Source organism: Episyrphus balteatus, chromosome 3, assembly GCF_945859705.1.
Source record: "Episyrphus balteatus chromosome 3, idEpiBalt1.1, whole genome shotgun sequence".
In the NCBI taxonomy this organism is placed as follows: Eukaryota; Metazoa; Arthropoda; class Insecta; order Diptera; family Syrphidae; genus Episyrphus; species Episyrphus balteatus.
Window position 1 is genome coordinate 71,158,945 of NC_079136.1, and position 22,539 is coordinate 71,181,483.

At 29.4% G+C, this 22,539-nt stretch overlaps 2 protein-coding genes across 9 annotated transcripts in view; one reads left to right on the forward strand and one right to left on the reverse strand.

The window, feature by feature from the left end:
* The window catches only part of LOC129917223 (microtubule-associated protein tau), a 36,730-nt gene extending 30,351 nt beyond the window's left edge, over window positions 1-6,379 (reverse strand). For 5 of the 8 annotated variants that reach the window (XR_008772618.1, XR_008772615.1, XR_008772616.1 and 2 more), the window contains exon 1: window positions 6,180-6,377. The gene's annotated coding sequence lies outside the window, so the exon portion shown is untranslated. Of the gene's footprint in view, window positions 1-6,179 lie in introns of all 8 variants that reach the window. The other 3 variants (XM_055997624.1, XM_055997625.1, XM_055997626.1) reach the window with 3 other exon arrangements.
* Window positions 6,380-9,757: 3,378 nt separating this feature from the next.
* LOC129917222 (sodium/potassium-transporting ATPase subunit alpha-like) lies at window positions 9,758-12,938 on the forward strand. The gene has a single exon (XM_055997623.1). It carries the CDS (start codon window positions 9,865-9,867, stop codon window positions 12,868-12,870), a length of 3,006 nt encoding a protein of 1,001 aa, XP_055853598.1. The 5' UTR covers window positions 9,758-9,864; the 3' UTR covers window positions 12,871-12,938.
* Window positions 12,939-22,539: the final 9,601 nt, after the last annotated feature.

The following is a 22,539-nucleotide window of genomic DNA, read 5'->3' on the forward strand; positions in this document are numbered from 1 at the left end:
TACAACTCGCCATTGTTTTTTTCCATCTTTATCGTTTTTCTTGGGCACAACCCATATGGGCGAATTGTAAGGACTACAGCTAGGAACAATAATTTTTTGTCTCAACATTTCCGATATTTGTAAATCTACTTCATCGGAATGAATCTCTGGATAGCGATAAAGCTTACTATAGATTGGAACGTCGTTATGAGTTATAATGCGGTGACAGATTTCATTTGTAAAAGATAACGTGTCCCCTTCGTTATAAATAATTGATTGAAAAGATTTTAGCAATGATTTTAATTTTAAGATATCTTGGTCTGGTAGGTGAGGTGCGAAAAGATTGTTATTCATTTCAGAAAAATAGGTTTCGTTCGAATATATACATAAAACATTTTGGTTTTGGTCAACGTAGTTCGTGTAGTTTTCTTCTTCTTCGTTTAAATACATTTTTATTGTTGCGTTGTTGGTGGTTAGAGATCTAGTTTGAAAGTTTATAATGGCGTTTAAATCAACAAGGATATTATTTCCAATCAACCCATCAAAACGGTTATGGAATTGGTATTCTAAAAAGTTGACGAAATAATCCCTTTCGTTGAATTCCTGAAAGAGGGGAATTCTATAAACTATATTTGTTTCGACGTTTCGATCGAGTACTTTCAAAATATGATTTTTACTTTGGATTTGCCATTTTGGATTGCAAATATTTTTATTAATGATGCTTAACTCGGCACCGCAATCAATAATAAAACGTAAAGGCCTAATATGGTTTTGTATCACTATATAAGGTAGTCGTCTGGGCGACTGGGTGAAAAATTTTGGTTTTGGTTAATGTTTGGGTAGTTAATTGGTTCTGTGTTAGCCTCGTTGAAGGAAACATCCATCTGTTCATAACCATTATTATTGTTGTTGGACCTATTTGACCTACGTGTTTGATTGCTAGAATCATTTAATCTTTGTGAGGATTGATTAGTTCCAAAGTTATTATTTTGTCTATTTTCACTACGATTGTTAAAATTTAATGTGTTATTGTTGGTTTGTTGTCTATTTTCACTTCGAGGGTTAAAATTTAATGAGTTATTGTTATTTTGTTGTCTATTTCTACTGTATCCATTATTTCTCAAGTATGTATTGTCAGAATTATTATTGTATCTAGAGTTAGAATTGTTCCTATTGGTACTAAAAGATGAATTATTATTTACTCGGCTCGAATTGAAAGATGAATTATTGTTAACTCGGTTCGAATTAAAACTTGAATTTCTATTCATTTGTCTAGAAAATTGATTTGAGCCTGTTGAATTGGGACCGAAACTTTGATGGTTGATTTCAGTTATGACTTTGTAGGCTTCGTAAAGGGTTTTAGGATTTCGACTAAGTACTATTGATTTTGTAGGCTCAGGTAGGTTATTTTTAAAAGCTTCAAGAGCTATTCTTTTATTAGAAGTTATAATCCCTTCATCACTTTGATTGCCGTCTAACAAATATGAGTTATTAAGCCTACTTAACAAATGATTTATTTTTTGATAAAAATCTTCAATACTTGACTGTACTCTGGCTGTTCTTAATTGATCTATTAATTTTGCCGACGAACATTTCTCTGCAAAATTGGTTTTTAAAATATCTTTAATTTGCAACCATTCTGCTAACCTACCATGCTTTTGAAGTTCTAGTTTTGCTTTTCCAACAATTTTATCTTTAATGTAACCTAGAAGGAGTGTTTGAGTGTTTACATCAAATGTAGCTACAACAACTGACAAGGAATCTACTCTGTCCAAAAAATCAATTAACAAATTTGTGTTACCATTAAATTCTGGCAATTTATTTATACAGTCTAAAATAATTTTAAATCTTTCTGTTGAATTTATTGATTCCATTTTCAAATTAAAAAAAAACAAAAAATACGATGAAACTAACTTACGAAAGGTGACAAATTTTCTCCAGGCGATGACTTCTAGTGTGGATCACTGTTGAATGTTGATGATAACTTCCAGTTACTTTATATGTTTTGAAGAATGCAGGATGTATGTATGTGCATGGGTAGTTTTCGTTTTTTTTTTTTTTTTTTTTTTAATTTTATTTTACTTTTAATATTTTTATTTTGTAATAGTTTTGTGAATTATTATTACAATTCTTTGCTCTTTTTGTTTTAGTTCTTTATTTTATCGTTTAATTTTCATTCCATAACTTCTTCTCATGTACCTATTTGCATGATTTTTTTTTTTTTTGTTTTAATTGAATTCAGTATAACACTTTGTTTGGTTTGTTGTTTTTCTTCTTAAACTTTTTCTTTACACTCACTACTTAATATACTTGTGCGTATAACAGTTTGATAGAGAGGTATTGTTCATAAAACATGGTTTGATGAAAATGTTTTCGAGTTAGCTTGGTATGAGAGCTTAGCTAGCGGGTTTCTTGTTTTCGAGCTAATTTGTACTTTAGCGTCGTTTTTGGTACTGTACTTTTTTTTTACGAATTTTATTGACTTTTGCTTTTTTTTTTTTTTGAATATTATGAGGTTTTTGATTTTGTTTTTTTTTTTTAAACACTACTTTTTTCAACTATTTATAAACTTTTATTGTTTTATTTGTAAAATTTATTTTAGCTATTTTTACACAAAGTTTTTTTTTTTTTTTTTTTTAAGTGTTTAAATTTTTGTTCGATTAAGTTTTATTTATTTTTAAACCCGTATTCGTTTACCGACTGCGCCAATAAAGTTAATTTATTCCTTCATCAGATTTAAACAACTTCTTTTATTTAAACAAATAGGAGTTTTTATTTTATTCTTTAATATTACACAAAGTGAACATGTAGAGCAATAAGAGTCGACTACTTAAAAGACTAACTTAAACAATAAGAACACTTAGGATTTACGATCTAAATAATACGATCTATCGATCATGATCTCTTTTAAGAGATCATATTGGATAGATAACAAATAATGCCTAATTTAATAAACACTCTTTTTGTTTGCGCTGCAAACAACAAGAGTGCCAAAACCAATTGCTTGCCTTGGAGAACCTTAGGTTTACTTTATTATATGACAATATTTAAAAACTAAAAAAAACGGACCTAGGGTATTACGCAAAAATCATCTGTACCAAGTTTCAAGTAAATCCATCCATCCGTTTAGGCCCTAGCTCGATGTACAGATTGACGCACAGACCGACGGACAGCATGACGAAAACCACTTTTTTGATCTTCTCCATCATCGTAATGTTGGTTTTGATTAAAACCTCGAATTTTTTTTTCTACACGAAACCAATACTTCTTGCCCTATAGAGCAAGTAAAAAATGGAAAGAAAGCTCGCTGTGGAGTGACAGTTTTTTTCTATAAAGCTTAACAAACTGTAACTTTTGTAAGACTTTATGGAAGCGAAATTGTTAGTTGGGGCAGCACTAGATTCCCCTGTTCCGACACTTAAATGGCACCAAAATGCAACCAAATCGACCACGTTGAAATAGACGAAGGGCACCCCTTCAGTATACTGAATGGTCAGCTAACATCGACTCAGACCACTATCTAGTTGGTGGTTAACCAAATAAGAATACCTAGGAGAAGGAACTTTAAAGTTGTTTTTACATTGAAAAGCAGTAATCTAATGAGACCACTCCTGCCGACGACGCGACGCCAATATACTGTCTTTAGACCTAGCAAAAAAACCTACAACTCATCAAATGGACCTGACGAATACCTATAAAAATTACCATCAAGGATACGCAAATTCACTACTGCAAAAAACTTGAGTTGACTCCAAATGTGCTAAATCAAATGAAACTATCATGGAAGATCAAAGTGTGTAGAGAATTGAACATCGATACCCGTCATCTTTAGACAGGGCATTTCTGTAAACTCGGCAAATGACATCAGTGCAGAAATCAAATGAAGAATAAGTCTTGCTACTACATATCGCTGTTTTTATGAGCTGAGAAATCAATGTAAGAATAAGATCCAGAAGCTTTATAAATCATCCCAGTTTCCTAGAAAGGCGGATAATGCAAGAAAACAGCTGACAAAGATGATAAAACGACGTTAAATGAGATGTCACTATTAAAAAAAGTAGCATTAAATTTAAAAAGCTGAGGGACGTAGAGCGATGAGAACTGACGCTCTTGCCTGCAAAGCCTTAAACGTCAAAAATCCTAATCTCCAATGGAGTGACGAGGTTGAAGATAATCTTCAACGACTTGACTTTTTTTTAACCGCATTTAAAGTTATAGAGTAGGAAAGGATCAAGCTGTAAAATGTTTATTGATGCAATCTGGTCCTATGATACATTTATTATAAGGTATTTTGGAATGCTGAACCGAATCAGAATGAAAATGAAATGCAAGGCTGCTCTTATGGTAAAAATTACTTGGAACACCGAAAAAAAAATTTGATAATAACAGCTATCAAATTAACATTTTTCAGTGACAAAAGTCGTCCAACAATTAAAATATCAATTTTGATATTTTATCATATCATTTTGACATTTTTTAATTTCAAGTGGGATAGTGAAAATTTCACTTTGACAATTAAAATATCATTTTGACATTTTTTTAAGTTTAAGTGGATAGTGAAAATTTCACTTTGACAATTAAAATATCAATGTTGACTAGATTTTACGTTTTAGTTTATTATAATGAAACCTATTTCTTTCCTTTTCATTTTTATTATTTTTATTATTTTAAGAATTTTCTTTCTTTTTTCAAAACATTACTGAAAGGGAATATTCTTTAAAAAATAATGGTGATATTATTTTTTCTATTATAGGTGATATAATTGTTTTGCTATTTTCTCCCAAACTATGTGAAGTAAAATCTTAGTGCCGATCAAATTTTCTCAGTAAATCATACATTTTACTTCGAAAAAACACAAAGCGCCTTTAAATTAGTACACATTAAGAATTTTTTATTTAATATTTTTCAATAATTTGGAATGAGAAATTGATATGAAAAAATGATAATAAAATATCAAAAAAAATTTCCAAAATGTGACATTTAAATATCATCCTGATAATAAAAATGTTGTTTTAACATTTTAAATATCATAAAACACATTTTATAGAGCATTTTTGGCTGATATTTAAAAAATGTTAAATTGATATTGGTTTTTTTTTTCGGTGAATGTAAAATATTTGTACTTGTATATAGTAATTATTATTAAGTTATTTTTTTTTTATTTTTGTTATAATTAAATTTTTCCATTTATTTTAAAAGAAATGTTAAAAAAGCATTCAAAATTGTTTTTCAAAGTACAAAAACTCCTTTTAAATTTAATTTTTAAATAGATAAAAATGCCATCAGACTTCTTGTACAGCAAAGAATTTTTGGAATATTTTTGAAAATTAGGAGCCGTTTTTTTTTTTAATAATAAAAATTTTCGAATATTTCAAGAAAAGAAATTTGGTATATCATTATAAAGAAATAATTAAACCACATATAAAAAAAAACTTTTAAGAAAATTCATTAATCCTTTTTTAAAAATTGTAATATTTTTTAAACAATTCAAAATTCATATTTTTTTAATTTTTTTCTTTATTTTCAAATTAAGATTACTGAAGCTCTTTCCTACAAAAAACAGGATTCAAGAAAACGGTTGAAAAAGTACTTTTTTATTTCAAAAATAAGAACTTAATTATAATTAAGTTAAAAAAAAAAACGGTTTTGATAACAAAAATACTAATAATTATTATTATTTTTGTTATCAAAACCGTTTTTTTTTTTCATTTTTTTCAATTGAATAATATTTATAGAACTAATATTAGTATAAACCACAACTTTTAATTAACTGATTGCTGTCAATTTTCTAACGAATTCAAAGGTCAGTTAATTGTACCATTGAAATGCGTCATTGAACATTATTATTATTTTTTATTTAAATGGGTTTTGAAAACGTTTTTTTTTATATGCTTAAAAAATTGTTTGATTACATAAAACCAAGGGTTGAAATCTAAATTTGTACTACAAGAGACGACTGATATTCCGTTCAAGTAATTAAGTATGTTTGAAATATTAAAACATTTCAGACAAATTCGGTGAAAAGTTGGTCATAATTCAAAAATAAGGCTGCCATATTAGAAAATTGCTTTTTTCTCTTGTTATTGAAAGTCATTATTATTTAACTGGTTTTTATAGTTCAGTTCGAAAAATTTTACTGTAAACTCATCAGACAATTAGTTTTAATATATCTTCGATTTTATAATTGATCAAACACTTACATTTTAATGAAAAAAAGTATCTGACGTCTTTATCTCTATCAATACATTAGTTTCAATCTCCACAATTCCACGAACAAAAAATATAATAGCAACTTAATTATTTATTCAAACTTCTCCAGTGTAGTTTTTTTTATCGATTTATAAACTCAATTGAGGGCATTAACACTTTGTGAAGTATAAATATATTTTTTGCATGTGTACAAAAGTTATAGTATTAATTTAATAAATTTTTAACAATTTTGAATGAAATCTTCTCTTAACTTAATTTTTACTTATTTATTCTAAAATTCTAAACTTTATATTTAGAATAATAATAATACTTTTTTTTAAATGAATTTCAGAGTGTTGCCCGAAAATTGTTCGTAAGGGTACAGGTGATAGAATTGAACTGTTTGGGTATTTTCCTTTTGCCCATACAACACTCTGTTACAAGAAATAGTTGGAAAAACTAAAAGAAAAACTATGTCCTTGCGCAGTGTGAATATTGAAGAAAAACACATTTTTATTGTTTTGACTGCCACTGTTTATGTCCTGTTGGGGAAGCTACTATTGTTTTATTAGTTTTTCTTTTTTTTTATTCAACTTTGCACGATACGATATCTTTTATAAGATATGTTATATTGTGTATGTGTACATTCTAGCAACGTCATTCTGAATGCCTATAAGCAAATGGCGCGTAATTTTTTGAGGTCATTGGGTTAAAGACTTTGAACTAGACAAGTTTCTTCCAAGAAGAACTAGAACAACCTTTTCTCTTACTAAAATTCTTCTAGCAACTTTAAGGTAGGTAGGAACAACAATATTCTTACCTTACTCAAATCCAGTAAATCAGTCTAAAAATAGACTCATATTCAAATGTAGATGCTTTTGAAATAAAATCGGGACATGTATGGGCTCATATTATAAGCCAACAAATGAATGTTCTTGCTTATTAACTTCTTAGGCTTACAAGTTCGCATCTAGATTTAAGCTTTGAATTGCTTTGTATACTTTTACATGTATCGAAAGACAAACCCTTTATTGGCTGGATTATTGTATATTTAGTAGATAATGACACGCAACTATAAAAGACATAAAGTTTTGATTTTTCTTATACTACGAGTAGATATATGTATGCAAAGTTTACTATACTTTTTGCCTGATAGATTGGTATCGGAATAAGTTCAGATATTAAAATGAATTCTCACTAGGTAAGGTATAGGTATTGAAAAATATATCGCAAAAAAGGGTTTGATTATTATCTATCATATAACCTTCAATAAGTTTATGATTATGGTATCCAAGAACGACTGACATTTTTTTTTTTTTGTCTGAATATAGTTATTTTGCTTTCATAGTGTAGATATAGTTTACACATTAAACCAAGGTTAGATAGAAATGTGTTTTTGATCCCTAACTAAGATGTTTTATATATGTTTTTCAAGTGAATTTGTTTTACGCATGGTAATGGTTGAATTTATTCGATTTATGCAATTCGGTTTGTTACGAAATTGTGCATTCACGAGTATTTACACCACTTAGAAAAGTTCTATTTGAAACTAGATAGGTTTGATTTTTTATGTATTTTGTTTGTATGTGGCAGTTAAATAGAAATAAATAAAATTTAATTAATCAACGCATGAACTCTCTTCCAGGAGTGTTGCATTTTGTCTAATTATTTCAATATTAAAACTTCAAAAAAAAACACATTTCTATTTTTCACTTTTTTTAAACCTTTTTTAACGGAATTTTTGTATTTCCACAGCTGTATCGAACTTATGTACTTGAAATTATGGAAGGTTACTTAGAATATTAAAATATTTAATTTAAAGGAAATTCATAAAAGAAAATTTATAATTTAATTTTATAGAAAATTTAGAATAAACTTAAGAAAAAACATACAATTTATTATTAAAGATACATTAACAACTAAACAGGTTATGCAATTTAGTTTCTTAAATTATAAAAATTTGTTAGACAAAAAAAAAATCAAATCTGTTGGATCCGATTTAACAAAGAAAAAGTTTGTATGTGTAGCTACAATGTACGAGTACATATTTAAATTTTTTCCCTATAAAGCCTAGTACATACTTGTGAACCAAGTCGTGAAGTGAATTCATACAATTTTTGTTTGTTTTCAATTTTCAAGTTAGTTGTTTTCGAAAAATATACCTATAGGTAAGGAGAGTAGATTTACGAGTGAAAGAGATTCCCGTACATTTTGACCGTGAACTACTTCACGCCCTGAAGCAAAACTCTACAATTTTTTTTTCACCACGAAATTTCACAGGAACCTTCACGATTGACCAACAAAAAAAAAAAAAAGGTATGGATACACTTCACGACTTGCTTCACCAAGTATGTACTAGGCTTAATATTGTCTGTTAAATCGGTTCACGGACGATAATTCAAAGTGATAAATATTGAATTACTTTATTGAATTATTATTATCAATGAATTATCATTATTTTGTATAATACAAAATGAGTTAATTGAAAATTTACATTTTTTTGTAAACTTTTTTTTTGTGGCCGGCAAACGTTCTCAGGTATTTATTTTAAATTTTCCACTTTTAAGTTTAAGATTTTGCAGATTGTACTTTTATTTCAAATGAAAGGTTATATTATTTTATTGTGAGATAAAGTTAAATCAAATTTGTAAGTGTTCTAGGTAAAAAGATACTACGTTTCAAAAAAAGACCATTTATTTACCGTTTTCGCTATGATAATAATTGAAATTTTGCACAAATATACATATGTAGATCTGCTAATTATCTTCCCTATAAAATTCTTCTATATAAATCAACTTTAGAAACGCTTGAAAACGTTCCCAAATAAATTTTAATAGTTGGGTTAGAAATCATAAAAACATGAACGAAATTAATATTTTAGTTGGCGAGAATTTTCAACCCCTTTTTAAGTCAAGATGGGCACTATGGTGTATGCGTAACATTGATATCTATAATGTATAAACATAATACTATTTAACACCTACTTAAAAAATTTATTCTTATGCTGTTCCTTTCTGATCTCTTTGAAGATATTTAAAATTGGTCATTAAAAATTTTACATCTGTGGCTGCATGCCACCACTAAAAAAGGCAACTATTTTGTTCGAAAACTGGTGTACCTTTTTAATACTCTTTTTAAAATTACAGCATAAATACTTTGATATTGTGTTGGCCACTAAAAAAAAACATTACATTACTAATTTCATGCAGGTAATTGACCAGTTTCAGACAGAACAGTCTCCCATGACCAAAATCATCAGTGATAACAGTTTTGAATTTATTTGCTTAATTATTCCACAAACAATTGAGGGCACCAGGCGAATCGGGCGGAGTCTATTTTTTTTTATAAAAATTAATCCGAACAAAAGAAGCTATCTAAAACACATTCATATGTTAGCGATCTCTTTATAAGGTTACATAACAATCATCCTTGGACAAATAAAAATTCAAGATGGCGGCAACCACTTGTAAAAAGTAAATCTGAAACAACTGTCTGAATGTGGGATGACCGTGTTATCTGTCTGCTAATGTTCTTCTTACTTACACTAAAATTCGAAGACATTGTAGCGTTTGACCCACTAGACGTGGTGCTTGAATTTGTATTATCAAAGTTATTGATTTAAAAATCAAAAATTGTAAATAATATTTCTGAAAAAAAGTCTATAAAGTCTCAAACTTTTACAGTCAAACTTGCAATATGTCTCGTCCTAACATTCCAATGGATGACCTAAAAACCGAACTTAACATAGACTATCATAAAATCCCCTTGGAAGAATTAATTCAAAGATTTGATACCCATCTAGAAAAAGGACTTACCCATGCAAAAGCAAATGCCATATTCGATCGTGATGGCCCAAATACATTAACACCACCAGAACATACATCCCAATGGTTAAAATTCATTAAACATCTTTGTGGTGGTTTCGCAATACTTTTGTGGGCTGGAGCTTTCCTTTGCATTCTATCATTTGCCATTCAAGCTAGCAACTCAACTATTCCAACCGATGAAGAAAATCTCTATTTGGGTTTAGTTTTAGCTGCTGTTGTTATTATATCTGGACTTTTCTCATTCTATCAAGAATCAAGAAGTTCAAAAATTATGGAATCATTCAAAAAATTAATTCCACAATATGCAAATGTTATACGTGAAGGTGAGATATTCCATATAAGTTCAGCTTTTCTTGTAGTTGGTGATTTGGTTCAAGTAAAAGCTGGCGATCGTCTACCAGCTGACATCAGGATTATAGAATCTAATGGCTTTAAAGTCGACAATTCTTCACTAACTGGTGAATCTGAGCCTCAATCAAGAAATCCAAAATTTACACATGAAAATCCATTAGAAACTAAGAATTTAGCATTTTACTCTACGAATGCTATTGAAGGTGTTGCCAAAGGAATAGTTATTAATTGTGGTGATATGACTGTGATGGGTCGTATTGCTCGTTTAACTTCTGGACTAAAAGCCACAGAAACTCCAATTGCAAAAGAAATTGGTCATTTTATCAATTTAATTACCGGACTGGCAGTTTTTATTGGAATAGTATTTTTCATTACCACCTGGGCTATGGGCTATTACTGGCTTGATTCAGTAGTCTTTTTGATTGCTATTATTGTCGCTAATGTTCCCGAAGGTCTCTTAGCCACAGTCACAGTAACCTTAACCTTGACTGCCAAAAGAATGGCTTCAAGAAATTGCTTAGTTAAAAATCTCGAAGCTGTAGAAACTTTAGGTTCAACTTCGATAATTTGCTCGGATAAAACTGGAACGCTTACTCAAAACCGTATGACAGTTTCACACATGTGGTATGATAATTATATTTTTGATTTTGACACTACTGAAAATCGAAACTTTAACAATGACTTGAGAAGCCATAGCGATGGATTTCAAGCCTTGGCTCGATGTGCTATGCTCTGCAGTCGAGCAGTATTCAAAGAACATCAAGAAAGGGTTTCAATTTTGAAGAAAACCGTTATTGGAGATGCTTCTGAAGCAGCTTTGTTAAAGTTTATGGAATTGGAAGTGGGCAATGTTATACCATTTCGTAGGGAGAATAAAAAAGTTGCAGAAATACCTTTCAATTCGACAAATAAATATCAAGTCTCCATACACGAAACTCAAGATCCAACAGATTCCAGATACCTACTTGTTATGAAAGGTGCTCCTGAAAAAATCCTTGAACGTTGCTCGACGATATTTGTAAATGGCGAAGACAGAATCCTTGACGGTGATATGGTTACCGCATTTTATAACGCATATGATGAGTTGGGAACCCTTGGAGAACGTGTTTTGGGTTTTTGTGATTTCTTGCTGCCATCTGCAGAATTCCCTCCCAACTTTCACTTTGACATTGAAAACATAAACTTTCCAATTGAGAATCTTCGATTTCTCGGTCTTATTTCAATGATTGATCCTCCACGAGCTTCTGTGCCAAATGCAGTCTCCAAATGTCGTTCAGCTGGTATCAAAGTTATCATGGTAACTGGTGATCATCCAATAACTGCTAAAGCAATAGCTGAAAAAGTTGGAATTTTATCAAATGAAACTGAGACTATTGATGATATTGCTAAAAGATTGGATATCCCTTCTTCCAAAGTGTCTCCTCGTGATGCATCGGCAATTGTTGTTCATGGTGGGAATTTGAAAGAAATGTCTGCAGAAGAATTGGATGAAATTCTTCGAAATCACTTGGAAATTGTATTTGCTCGAACTTCTCCACAGCAAAAATTGATAATTGTTGAAGGTTTACAGAGATTGGGTGCAATAGTTGCTGTAACTGGTGATGGTGTCAATGATTCTCCGGCCTTGAAAAAAGCTGATATTGGTATTGCAATGGGTATCAGTGGATCGGATGTTTCCAAAGAAGCTGCTGATATGATTCTTCTTGATGATAATTTTGCTTCAATAGTTACTGGTATCGAAGAAGGTCGATTGATTTTTGATAATTTGAAAAAATCCATTGCATATACTCTCACGTCGAATATTCCTGAAATTACTCCATTTCTAGCCTATATCCTGATAAATATTCCACTTCCTTTGGGAACAGTCACGATTTTATGCATTGATTTGGGAACTGATATGGTACCGGCAATATCGTTGGCATATGAAAAGCCTGAAAGTGATATAATGCATCGTCTTCCGAGAGATCCAAATGCTGATAAATTGGTCAATGAAAAACTTATTTCAATGGCTTACGGACAGATTGGTTTTATTCAAGCAGCAGCTGGGTTTTATACTTATTTTGTTATAATGGCCGAGAATGGTTTCTTACCGAAGAGACTCTTTGATCTGCGATATGAATGGGATTCAGTAGCTATTAATGATCTGGAAGATTCGTTTGGTCAAGAATGGACTTATAGAGATAGAAAAATTTTAGAATACACTTGTCAAACTGGATTTTTTGTGGCAATTGTAATTGTACAATGGGCTGATCTTATTATTTGCAAGACTCGTCGGAATTCAATTGTTCAGCAAGGTATGAGTAATTGGGTGTTGAATTTTGCTTTAGTTTTCGAAACGGCAGTGGCGTTATTTCTTTGTTACGGACCAGGCATGGGAAAGGCTTTGCATATGTATCCGTTAAAGTTAAGATGGTGGCTGCCAGCTTTGCCATTTAGTTTGCTAATTTGGGCTTATGATGAAGGAAGGCGTTTTTTGATGCGAAGGAAGCCCGGGGGATGGGTGGAGCAAGAGACGTACTATTAGTTTATTTTTTTATAATTATATTTCTTTTTTTTTTATTAAATAAATATGAATGAATTTATCTTCCGTAATCTGTGTTATTAAAACTGATTCCAAGTCCTATCACAATATACAAGGCAGATTTAGTGATGAAGTTCACCTGAAGTCGAGGTCCGACAACTGCTGATTTGATGATATACGATTGAACCAAGCCTTAGAACTCAGTCTTTTCTTTGTAATATGAATGATGAAGCCTTATTTTCGTTACAAGTTAATAACTTACCTGAAAAATAAAAAAATAAAAAGTTTAAAATGGTTAATACAAAACATTTTCATTAAATATTTAAATTAAAAAAACTTAAAAACGATATCAGAATATAATAGTAAAAAATTAAAAGAGAGAAGTTACGTTTTTTTTAAACATTTTCTAAATTATTCCTCAATTATATTTTCAGTCACGAACACCCTGTTCGACAGGAATACTAACAAAATAAAAAAGTCTCCCCTTTATTTTTAGTCTTTGATGAGCTTTTAAACAGCGCCATCTCACAACAAAATAGTTATACTTTTGTATAATTCTCTGCAAGTTTATTTTTGTTTACGTTTTGTCGGCTTTTTAAAAGAATGTACCTTTTGTTTTAGTTCTAAAATAAAAAGCTATTTTCCCCAACAGATTATTCCAAGAGGGGTAAGCTTTTTTAGTACATTTTCGAAGGGTGGTCTAGTTTAGCGGTGTCTAAAAGTGAGAGTGAATTATATTTGTGATACCACCCTGAATGAAATTTTGTCAGTCGAATTGACTCAAAATCTTCATTGTCAATTTGGTAATCATTTATAAGTTTGTATTTATTGCTTGATGTATAAAATACTTGGTCTAAATGTTTTCAAAATTAGCTTAGTTTCTATAAAAATTTTGCTACCAATACATAAAAGTTTCGTGTGCTTGATAATAATCTTAAATAATTAACTCAACTATTAATTTGGGGTTGATATTGACATGATTTCGCTTTATGGTGTATGTGAGTTTATTGTGTCTTACTATACCCGATTAAATCATAACGTCATTAATTTATCAAATAAAGCCCTTACATGAAGGTTAACAAGTGAAGTGGAAAAATATAGAGATATACCTATGAATACTCTTCCGACTTTTAGGGTAGCTTAGTTTTAGTTCCGATATTGGATGATTATCTCAATATAATTTTTTTTTAAATACGACGGAGAGGACTAGAGATTATGCAGCAAAGAAACGAAATGAACGTATTAACTCGTAAATAAAATAAGGAAGCAAACAGATCTAATGTTCAATCATCTTCCAAATTTTCAAATGAGATACCTTTCTTAAATCTTATGGATATGAATCACTAGCAACGCAAGAGATGCATACATATATTTTTTGCACCTAAACAAGGGATCTCTGGTGCAAAATGTAAGCCCTAACAAAATTGAAAGAAAAGTGTATGTACTTTTAAATTGAGTTGAACATCCTTTTATTTCAGTTTAATCTTTTAAATTCAATAAGCATGCAAATGAAATAAATGAGAAATCCGTTCATTTTTAACAGGTACACTTAATTTTTTAAGAAGAAAATTCTTATTAAAATGAAATGATTGTAATATAGTCCAGTAATTTTAGGTTTTATCTGCGGAAAAATTCCTACTGGGCTCGATTTTGGTATAGACCTTCGTTACGGCGTTGTAATGAAGATGTGAAAAATCGACATTGATATCGCGTCCGCGTTAGAAGTTATAGAGGTCAAAAGGTCACAAAAATCAGTTTTTCGCATGTATCTCGTGACCTGTTGCTCGGAGGTCAATAGGGGTCTATGGAAAATCTGTTCGTCTTAAAATTATCTACATATATTGCCTTATGCATTTTTCTGTGAATCCAATCGTTTTCGGAAAAGAGCTGTTTCAAGCGTAGACATAATACATGACACGTAATAATAAGTTTGTTTTATTTAAGAGTGAATAATTCAGTATTTGAATACTGAAAAATACATGTGTAATCTCTTTTGCTTTTTATTAATACGTTTTTATAAGTTTCACTTGTAATCCATATTCAAACTAAGTTACTAACTAACTTACTAACTAACTTACTAACTAACTAACTTACTAAGTTACTTAGCTACTAACTAACTATTTAATAAAATCTTAGCAATTAATTTTGACTCTCTGGTCAAAATTACCTACCCTGAGACGTTTTGGTCTCAGGGTAAAAACATTTGAGGGTCAAAACACCCCAAATCAATCTTAGACTATTTCTAAGAGTCATATCGAAACTTTTATCTAGTTTGAATGACTACGTTATAATATAGTCCGAAAGCGGTTGGATTTACAGGAAAATGCATAAGGCAATATTTGTAGATAATTTTAAGACGAACAGATTTTCCATTGACCTCTATTGACCTCCGAGCAACAGGTCACGAGATATATGCGAAAACTGATTTTCGTGACCTTTTGACCTCTATAACTTCTAACGCGGACGCGATATCAATGTCGATTTTTCACATCTTCGTTGTTATGACAACGCCGTAACGAAGGTCTATACCAAAATCGAGCCCAGTAGGAATTTTTCCGCAGATTGGGGTAAAAAATGCCAAAAAGTGCTAATAGCACTCAAAACTTTTTAAATCCATTTGTTTTTGTTTTTTTTTAAGAAGACAGGCGATTAAACAAAAAAAAGTAGGTATGGTTCTTTTTGGAACGTAATGCCTTGAGACTTTAGTTCTATTGATACAACATAATTTCGCCCCACATTTAAATTCAAGACAACAATTTTATAAATATGACAATCGGTGAAGTGACAACTCACTATTTTACTAAAGTAAATGATTTAATAGCTGCGTTCCTTTGGAAATATTTATCTACTTTTTAGTACTTAAAACTACTTTGAACTACTTTTGCTATATTGAAAAAGTAGTTCAAAGCAGCTTTAAGTACTAAAAAGTAGATAAATATTTCCAAAGGAACGCAGCTAATAAGAAGGAATCTAAAGAGTCACTATGGTGTATGAGTAATTTTTTTTAATTTTTTTTAGACTTTTTTTGTTGAGATTGTTTTATTTTCTTGAATAATTAGCCAAACTAGTAAACCACTCTGTAACCTTTCAAATGGTTCAATTGGTCATGTTACACCAAAAGGTAATTTTTAACATTGTCATATGTACGATTTAAAACCCATATACTAATTTTTTTGACCAACTCATAACTTACCTTAAATCTGCATCTTTTTCAAGTATATACCGTCTAAAGGTTAAAAGCAACTATATGTATGTAAAACACACATTATGTGTAAGCAAAACACCTTCCGAGAGATGTTACATAGATTTTAGGGGTATATTTAGCAGGTATATGCAACGAATGTTGAACGTATATCTTACAGTAGTAGGGAAGCTACTGATGCCTTTAAAAATGCATTTCTTTTTTTTTCACCGGTAACCTCGTAAAAATCAATTTGTTTTCAATAGCACTTACCTATAGATACATAAGTTTGAGACAAAACACTTATAAGACAAGTAGATGGAGGGTGTCATATAGGTAAAAACCAGCCCGGTAAATATTTTTAGAAATTCGATAAAAATAATTTTTAATATTCAAACAATTGGGGAAAAAGACAGAAATTTAAAAAGTTTTAAATATTGTTATTACTATCTGCAGAGAATATTTGTTGAATGTGAAAAATTAAACAGCAAGTTAATCAATGCAATAATTTCTCCTGTATTCTAAATTCAAGAGCCTAGTATTTTTAAAATGATTCATAAGTTTGTTCACATTTTCAGCTAATAATCTTACATGATTATTTGTTGATATATGAGTATGTCCAATGCATAATATCAACCCAGACCCTTAATATGTATCTTGCCTTCAAGGCTCTTGCTGTTTTACTAAAATAGCTTCTGTGTGGATTTCTCTCAACACGCTTTACCACCCGCTAGCATAAGCTAGTACTGCTTCTGTTGACATTAAAACCATAAAAGCTGTATAGCATACTTTCAGTTAAATAAACTTAACGTATGAAAGACTACCAACCTAGTTGAATATAATGCAACCCCACCGCGGTTTCCACTTTGTTAAAGAAGCTACATAAAGAATAATAGATATGAACGATGCCTGTGTTTCTTTTTTATTTTGTATAAAAATTAAACGTTCTAGAGAAGGTTTAATGTCCTCCTAGTGCATGCGTATAGAGTCACAAAATAAAGAATACTACTGGGTTGTATGTAGATGACCTAATGGATTAATAAAAAAAGACAAAGAAAAGTAGGATATTTGATATTTTTGTAAAAGAATTTTTATTTTTTATTAAAACAAACCCATAGCTAAAAAAAAAAATGTCCTGTTGTTGCTGAAAATATTCAAATGAAACTTTTTAAATGCAATTACATATATTTATTTTTCTAGGAAAGTGACCGCAAAAAATGATATTTTCGGCTGATAGGCTTTCAAAGTTAACTAGCTACTTAAACTGTGCAAAGAAAAATGTATCAACCAAATAATATCTGAAAACATGCACGAAATTTTGTACTACACAAATCATTCGTAGCTTCTAAAATATAGAACACATTTTGAATGATTTAGATTTTTTCGTAATTAATTAAGTATACTATAATCGGGGTTGTAAAAAATCATTTTTCTTTTAATGCATTTGTTTTCCCTTACAAATTAAAAACAAATATTTATTACAAATAATAAATTTTGGTATAAAAAACAAAAATATTTGCATTGAAAATAAAATTTATATTGCAAATAAAAATATTTTGCATTATAAAAATTTATTGCAAATATGTACCTAAAAAATTTTCTGAACTGAAAAAAAAAAAATCAATGCAAAATGTGTTTAATTTCTTACAATTTTGACTATTTGGCCTTACATTTGGTTCGATATTATAGTTGAAATTGCTAATGTTTGGTCAAATAGCAAAATTGTAAGACATTTGACGAATATTTAAAATAAATATTTAATGCCTACATTTTGCATTGCATTTTTTTTGTTTTTTTTTTCAATGCAAACAATTTTGTATTTCCAATAAATTTTTTTCTAATGCAAAATATTTTTATTTGCAATAAAAATTTTATTTTCAATATAAATATTTTTCAGTTGCAATAACATTTTTTTAGTGTAATTTTCTTTTTATTTGCAGCAAAAATTTTTTTTTTTGCAAATACCTATGTACATATTTTCCAGTTGTAATAAATTTTTTTTTAATGCAAATTTTTTTCAGTTGTAATAAATATATTTTTTGAATTTTAAATGCATTTTTTTCGATTGATATTTTTACAACTGTGTACTCTATTTTAATGGTTGGCATTTTTTGAAATAATTTCTGTGTCTGAGTCCATCTGTAAATTGGGCTAGATGAATGGATAGATTTAATTGAAATTGGGTAACGATATGTCTTATCATTTTAAAGAATAGTGCTGATTTAACGAGAAATTAATTAAATGAAAAAAATGGTTTCTTGTAAATTTCGTTTTTCAAATTTTTATCAATCGATATTTGAATAAAAAAGTGATTGATATTTTGTTTCAATTCAAATACCCTTCTTAAAAAGGACCAAAGACACTGACATTAAACATTAGTTTTTTTTTTTTGACGTGATAACGTCTTATAAATCGATAAACCAATGCAGCATCCACGAAAAAGTGACGCCATATTCTCCCGTTCCACTTGAAATTTTTCGCAGTGCGGCAAAAATTTCAATTCAAAATTAAAAATAAACTAATATCTCCTATAGCTTATTTGAAATATAATGACCTTAAGTTGAATACAAATGAAAGATTTTTAAAAATTTCATCATTTAATAGGGTAAATTGAGGCACAACAAAATTGCAAAAAAATGGCTATTTCTTAAACGCGACGATGTAAGAGTTGAATTTTTTTTTAGTTGATAGATAAATTTATTGCAAGACTGACAATGGCACTGAAAAAAATTTTAAAAATTTCAAAACTCAGTTATAAATTGTTTTTCAAAACTAAAACATGAGGTAGACCTTTGACAAAGTAGTGATTATAGGTAGGGACATTTCTTTGAAAATTTGAAAAACGTTCGTGAGTGAGAAGATAGAAAAGATTGATATTTTTGTTTTTTTTTTTCTTTGATGAAAAAGATTGGGCTCAAAAAATTCTAGCTCTTTTTGTAGACGTCGCACAGACATGGGCGATATAAATATGGATTTTTGGGTGATGGAAGTTATTTTTTCACTTTTTTTTTAATAAATAATTTTAATACTTTTGGGGCATTGAAAAATTATTAAAATGGTTTTTTCTTTAGAAGAAATATTTAGAAATAATGTTTTTAACATAACCTGTTTTCATTTTGTCAATACAGCAAGCATTTCTGTGGATAGAATTACTAACCCTTATTCAAAAGCATACCTTCATACAAATGTTCACAACATAAAAACTAATTAATGTTCTTTTCATTCTCTTTCCAGTCAAATAGAGTAGTTTAAAAATAAAAATAATTAAAACCGACGAGCTTTATGAGAATGACAGAAATATGTGTCAAATGTAGATAATATGTAGGTACATTATATAAAATATTTAGGTTATAAATAGAAATAATTAATGTTAACTTTCATTCCACTGTCATCACATTACAAGCGAAGTCATTCATATATGAAACAAGGATTATAAAATTTTTGGAGAAAATGATTACGCCAACTAACTAACGGTTTGATCGATAAATTTTAAATTAAAAATTTGCGTGCATCTTTAACAGTGATGGACATTTATGCGCCTTCAAGGAAGACATTTACAGCCCTTGGTTATTAAAAGTTTATGAAGTATTTGGGATGGTATTTTTTTTCTCTTAGTTAAAGGAAAAGCCTTTTGTTATAAAAGAAAGTCCTTGCTAATTTGTATGCAAACATGTAAGCAAAACATGAGTATACGATTATGAGCTTTAAAGTTGATATGTTCAAAAATTTTTTGATAGGTTTTACAAAAGGTCAGGGTTGATTAATTCTTCAAGTATTTAAATTAAAGGAAAAGTGTTCATACTTGCTCTTTTAAATAAAAGTAACATATGGTTGAAACAACAAAATTTTGAATTTCGAATGGTTCATCGCAATTATTTATTTATTACCAATTAAAGAAAAAAGTTCAAAGAGGTTGAAAATGTACAGTATATCTACGGAACAGACAGACATACATCTCACAGTAGTCTTCAGTAGTATCAATGTAAAATTATCTCACTTTTTTCCAATTGAACCTACAAACTAATGACGCAGAAAGTAATGAAATCTTATTCATGTCAAAAAAAGGGGTTTGTCACCTAGAATTATTTAATTTTTGTTTCCATATGAAGAAGGTCCATCATTTATACAGAGAGTTGGTAGGTTGTTGTCTTATTTATAGTCACAAGAAGAATAATAAAATTAGAAAAGTCGTTTTCGACTTATTTGGCACTAATTTATGCTTGTGTAAATGTATGGAATTTCTTAATAATGATTTTTTTTATTTCTGTTAATTGGTGAAGGTTAATTTAAGAAAATCAATGTGCTATGAGTTCGGTTCAATAAACATGAATTCGAATGTTTCCATTTATATTTAAATTGTAGTTGGTTTCTTTTACATGGTGGCATTTCACATTTCTCAATTTATATTTCGTGTATAAGTATGTAAGGCTTTGTAGTTATGTATACCTTAGAAAATCCAATTTTTTTGATACTAATTAATCATTTTAATAATATTAAAGTTCAGTCTGATACATATCCAACTTCGAAAGGTTAAAACATTTTTTAAATATCTACCTACTTTAATAGGTAAGTTTAAATATTTTATTAAATTACAACTCCACGAATCACATTTTTCAAGTAAAAGCCGCTAAGTGCACCGATATTGGGAGTTAACAATGTGGCCGTAATTAAGCTTTAAAACTTATATTTATCCTTAATTGAATGTTTAAACAAACCAAATTAATCTCTATATGTGAAAAATACCAACATGACCAAAAACAAACGTCTTATCTCATTTAATACATACTTTCATACATCGTTTATTTCGAAAATTAATCTTTAAGATTTAGATCTGCGTACTAGTTGTAGGTACTACTACAACTAGTACGCAGATCGAGATACATTTTAGCTGTATTTTTTTTTTCTTTTCTTGACTTTTATCTCATAGAAAATTTGATTCTTTTTTTTTTTTGCAAAAACGGCTCTAACGATTTTGAATAAAATCTTGTGTGTAGTGTAACGCATAAAAGCTTCCTTTGGAAATAAAAAAAATATTTTTTGTACAGTTATTAACGGTACCTCCCAATGAACGTTCTTTTTTATTTATGAATTTCTCGTAAACGACACAGTATTACACCAGGAGTCGAAAAAAAAATGTTTAATTGGAAATAACTCAGGAACCAGACCTCTAAGAAACTTTTTGTTTTTAGTTATGACTAGAGCTTAACGAGACCTTTCTTTTAATGTCTCACTCGATGGATTTGGAGGAAATTTATAAAAATGGAATTTTTTTGACAAGGAGTTAACCTTGATTTTTTTTTCAAAAATCGGAAAATATAGACCTCTTCACTTTGAACTCATAGGAAAAGAAAAAAATGTTTGGTTGGAAATATCCCATGAACCAGACCTCTAAGAAACTTTTTGTTTTTAGCTATGAATAGAGCTTAACGAAACGAGACCTTTCTTTTGATGTATCACTCGATGGATTTGGAGGAGATTTATAAAAATGGATTTTTTTTGGCGAAGTCAAGTGGTAAACCTTGATTTTTTCCCAAAAATCTGAAAACAAATTTTTTTATTTTTTTACGGAGTGCATAGACCTCTTCACTTAAAATGAACTTGTTTCCAGACTTTGGTCTGAAATGGAAGGAAAAGAAACAAAAAAAAAAATATTTGGTTGGAAATATCTCATGAACCAGACCTCTAAGAAACTTTTTCTTTTTAGACAGTATTACACCAGGAGTCGAGAAAAAAAATGTTTAATTGGAAATAACTCAGGAACCAGACCTCTAAGAAACTTTTTGTTTTTAGTTATGAATAGAGCTTAACGAGACCTTTCTTTTGATGTCTCACTTGATGGATTTGGAGGAAATTTATAAAAATGGAATTTTTTTGGCAAGGGACCTTGATTTTTTCTCAAAAATCTTAAAAAAATAAATTTGTAATTTTTTTACCGGAATGTATAGACCTCTTCATTTTGAACTCATAACTGTAAGCCTGAACTTGTTTCGAGACTTTGGTCAAAAGATATCGGCTTTGGAATCACGGCAAACGATTACGATCATACGTTAACGTTTCGAATATTTGACATAGCGACCATACGTTAACGAACGTATGTCGTAATTCAAATCCAGATTTCGGCCAAAATCAGAAATTGTAAAACGATCATTACATACATACATTATTTTTTTTTTTTTTTAATTTTTCAAAAAACAAATTTTTGGTTTCTAAAAAATATTTCAAAAACTTTTTTTTTAAATCAATTTAAAAAAAAAACGGGTTAGTGAATTTTATCGAAATTTTGTTTTTGAATAATATTTTCTTAAACATGGCATACCAACTTTTTTTGAAAAATGTTAAAAAAAAATGTATGTATACAATATACATATAAAATTATTTTTTTAAGAAACGGCTCTAACGATTTTTAATTTTTTTTTATTTTTTTTAATGCAAGAAACTAAATGGCATACTTGATTTTGTGTAAAAGATCATTTAAAACGGTGTTCAATTAA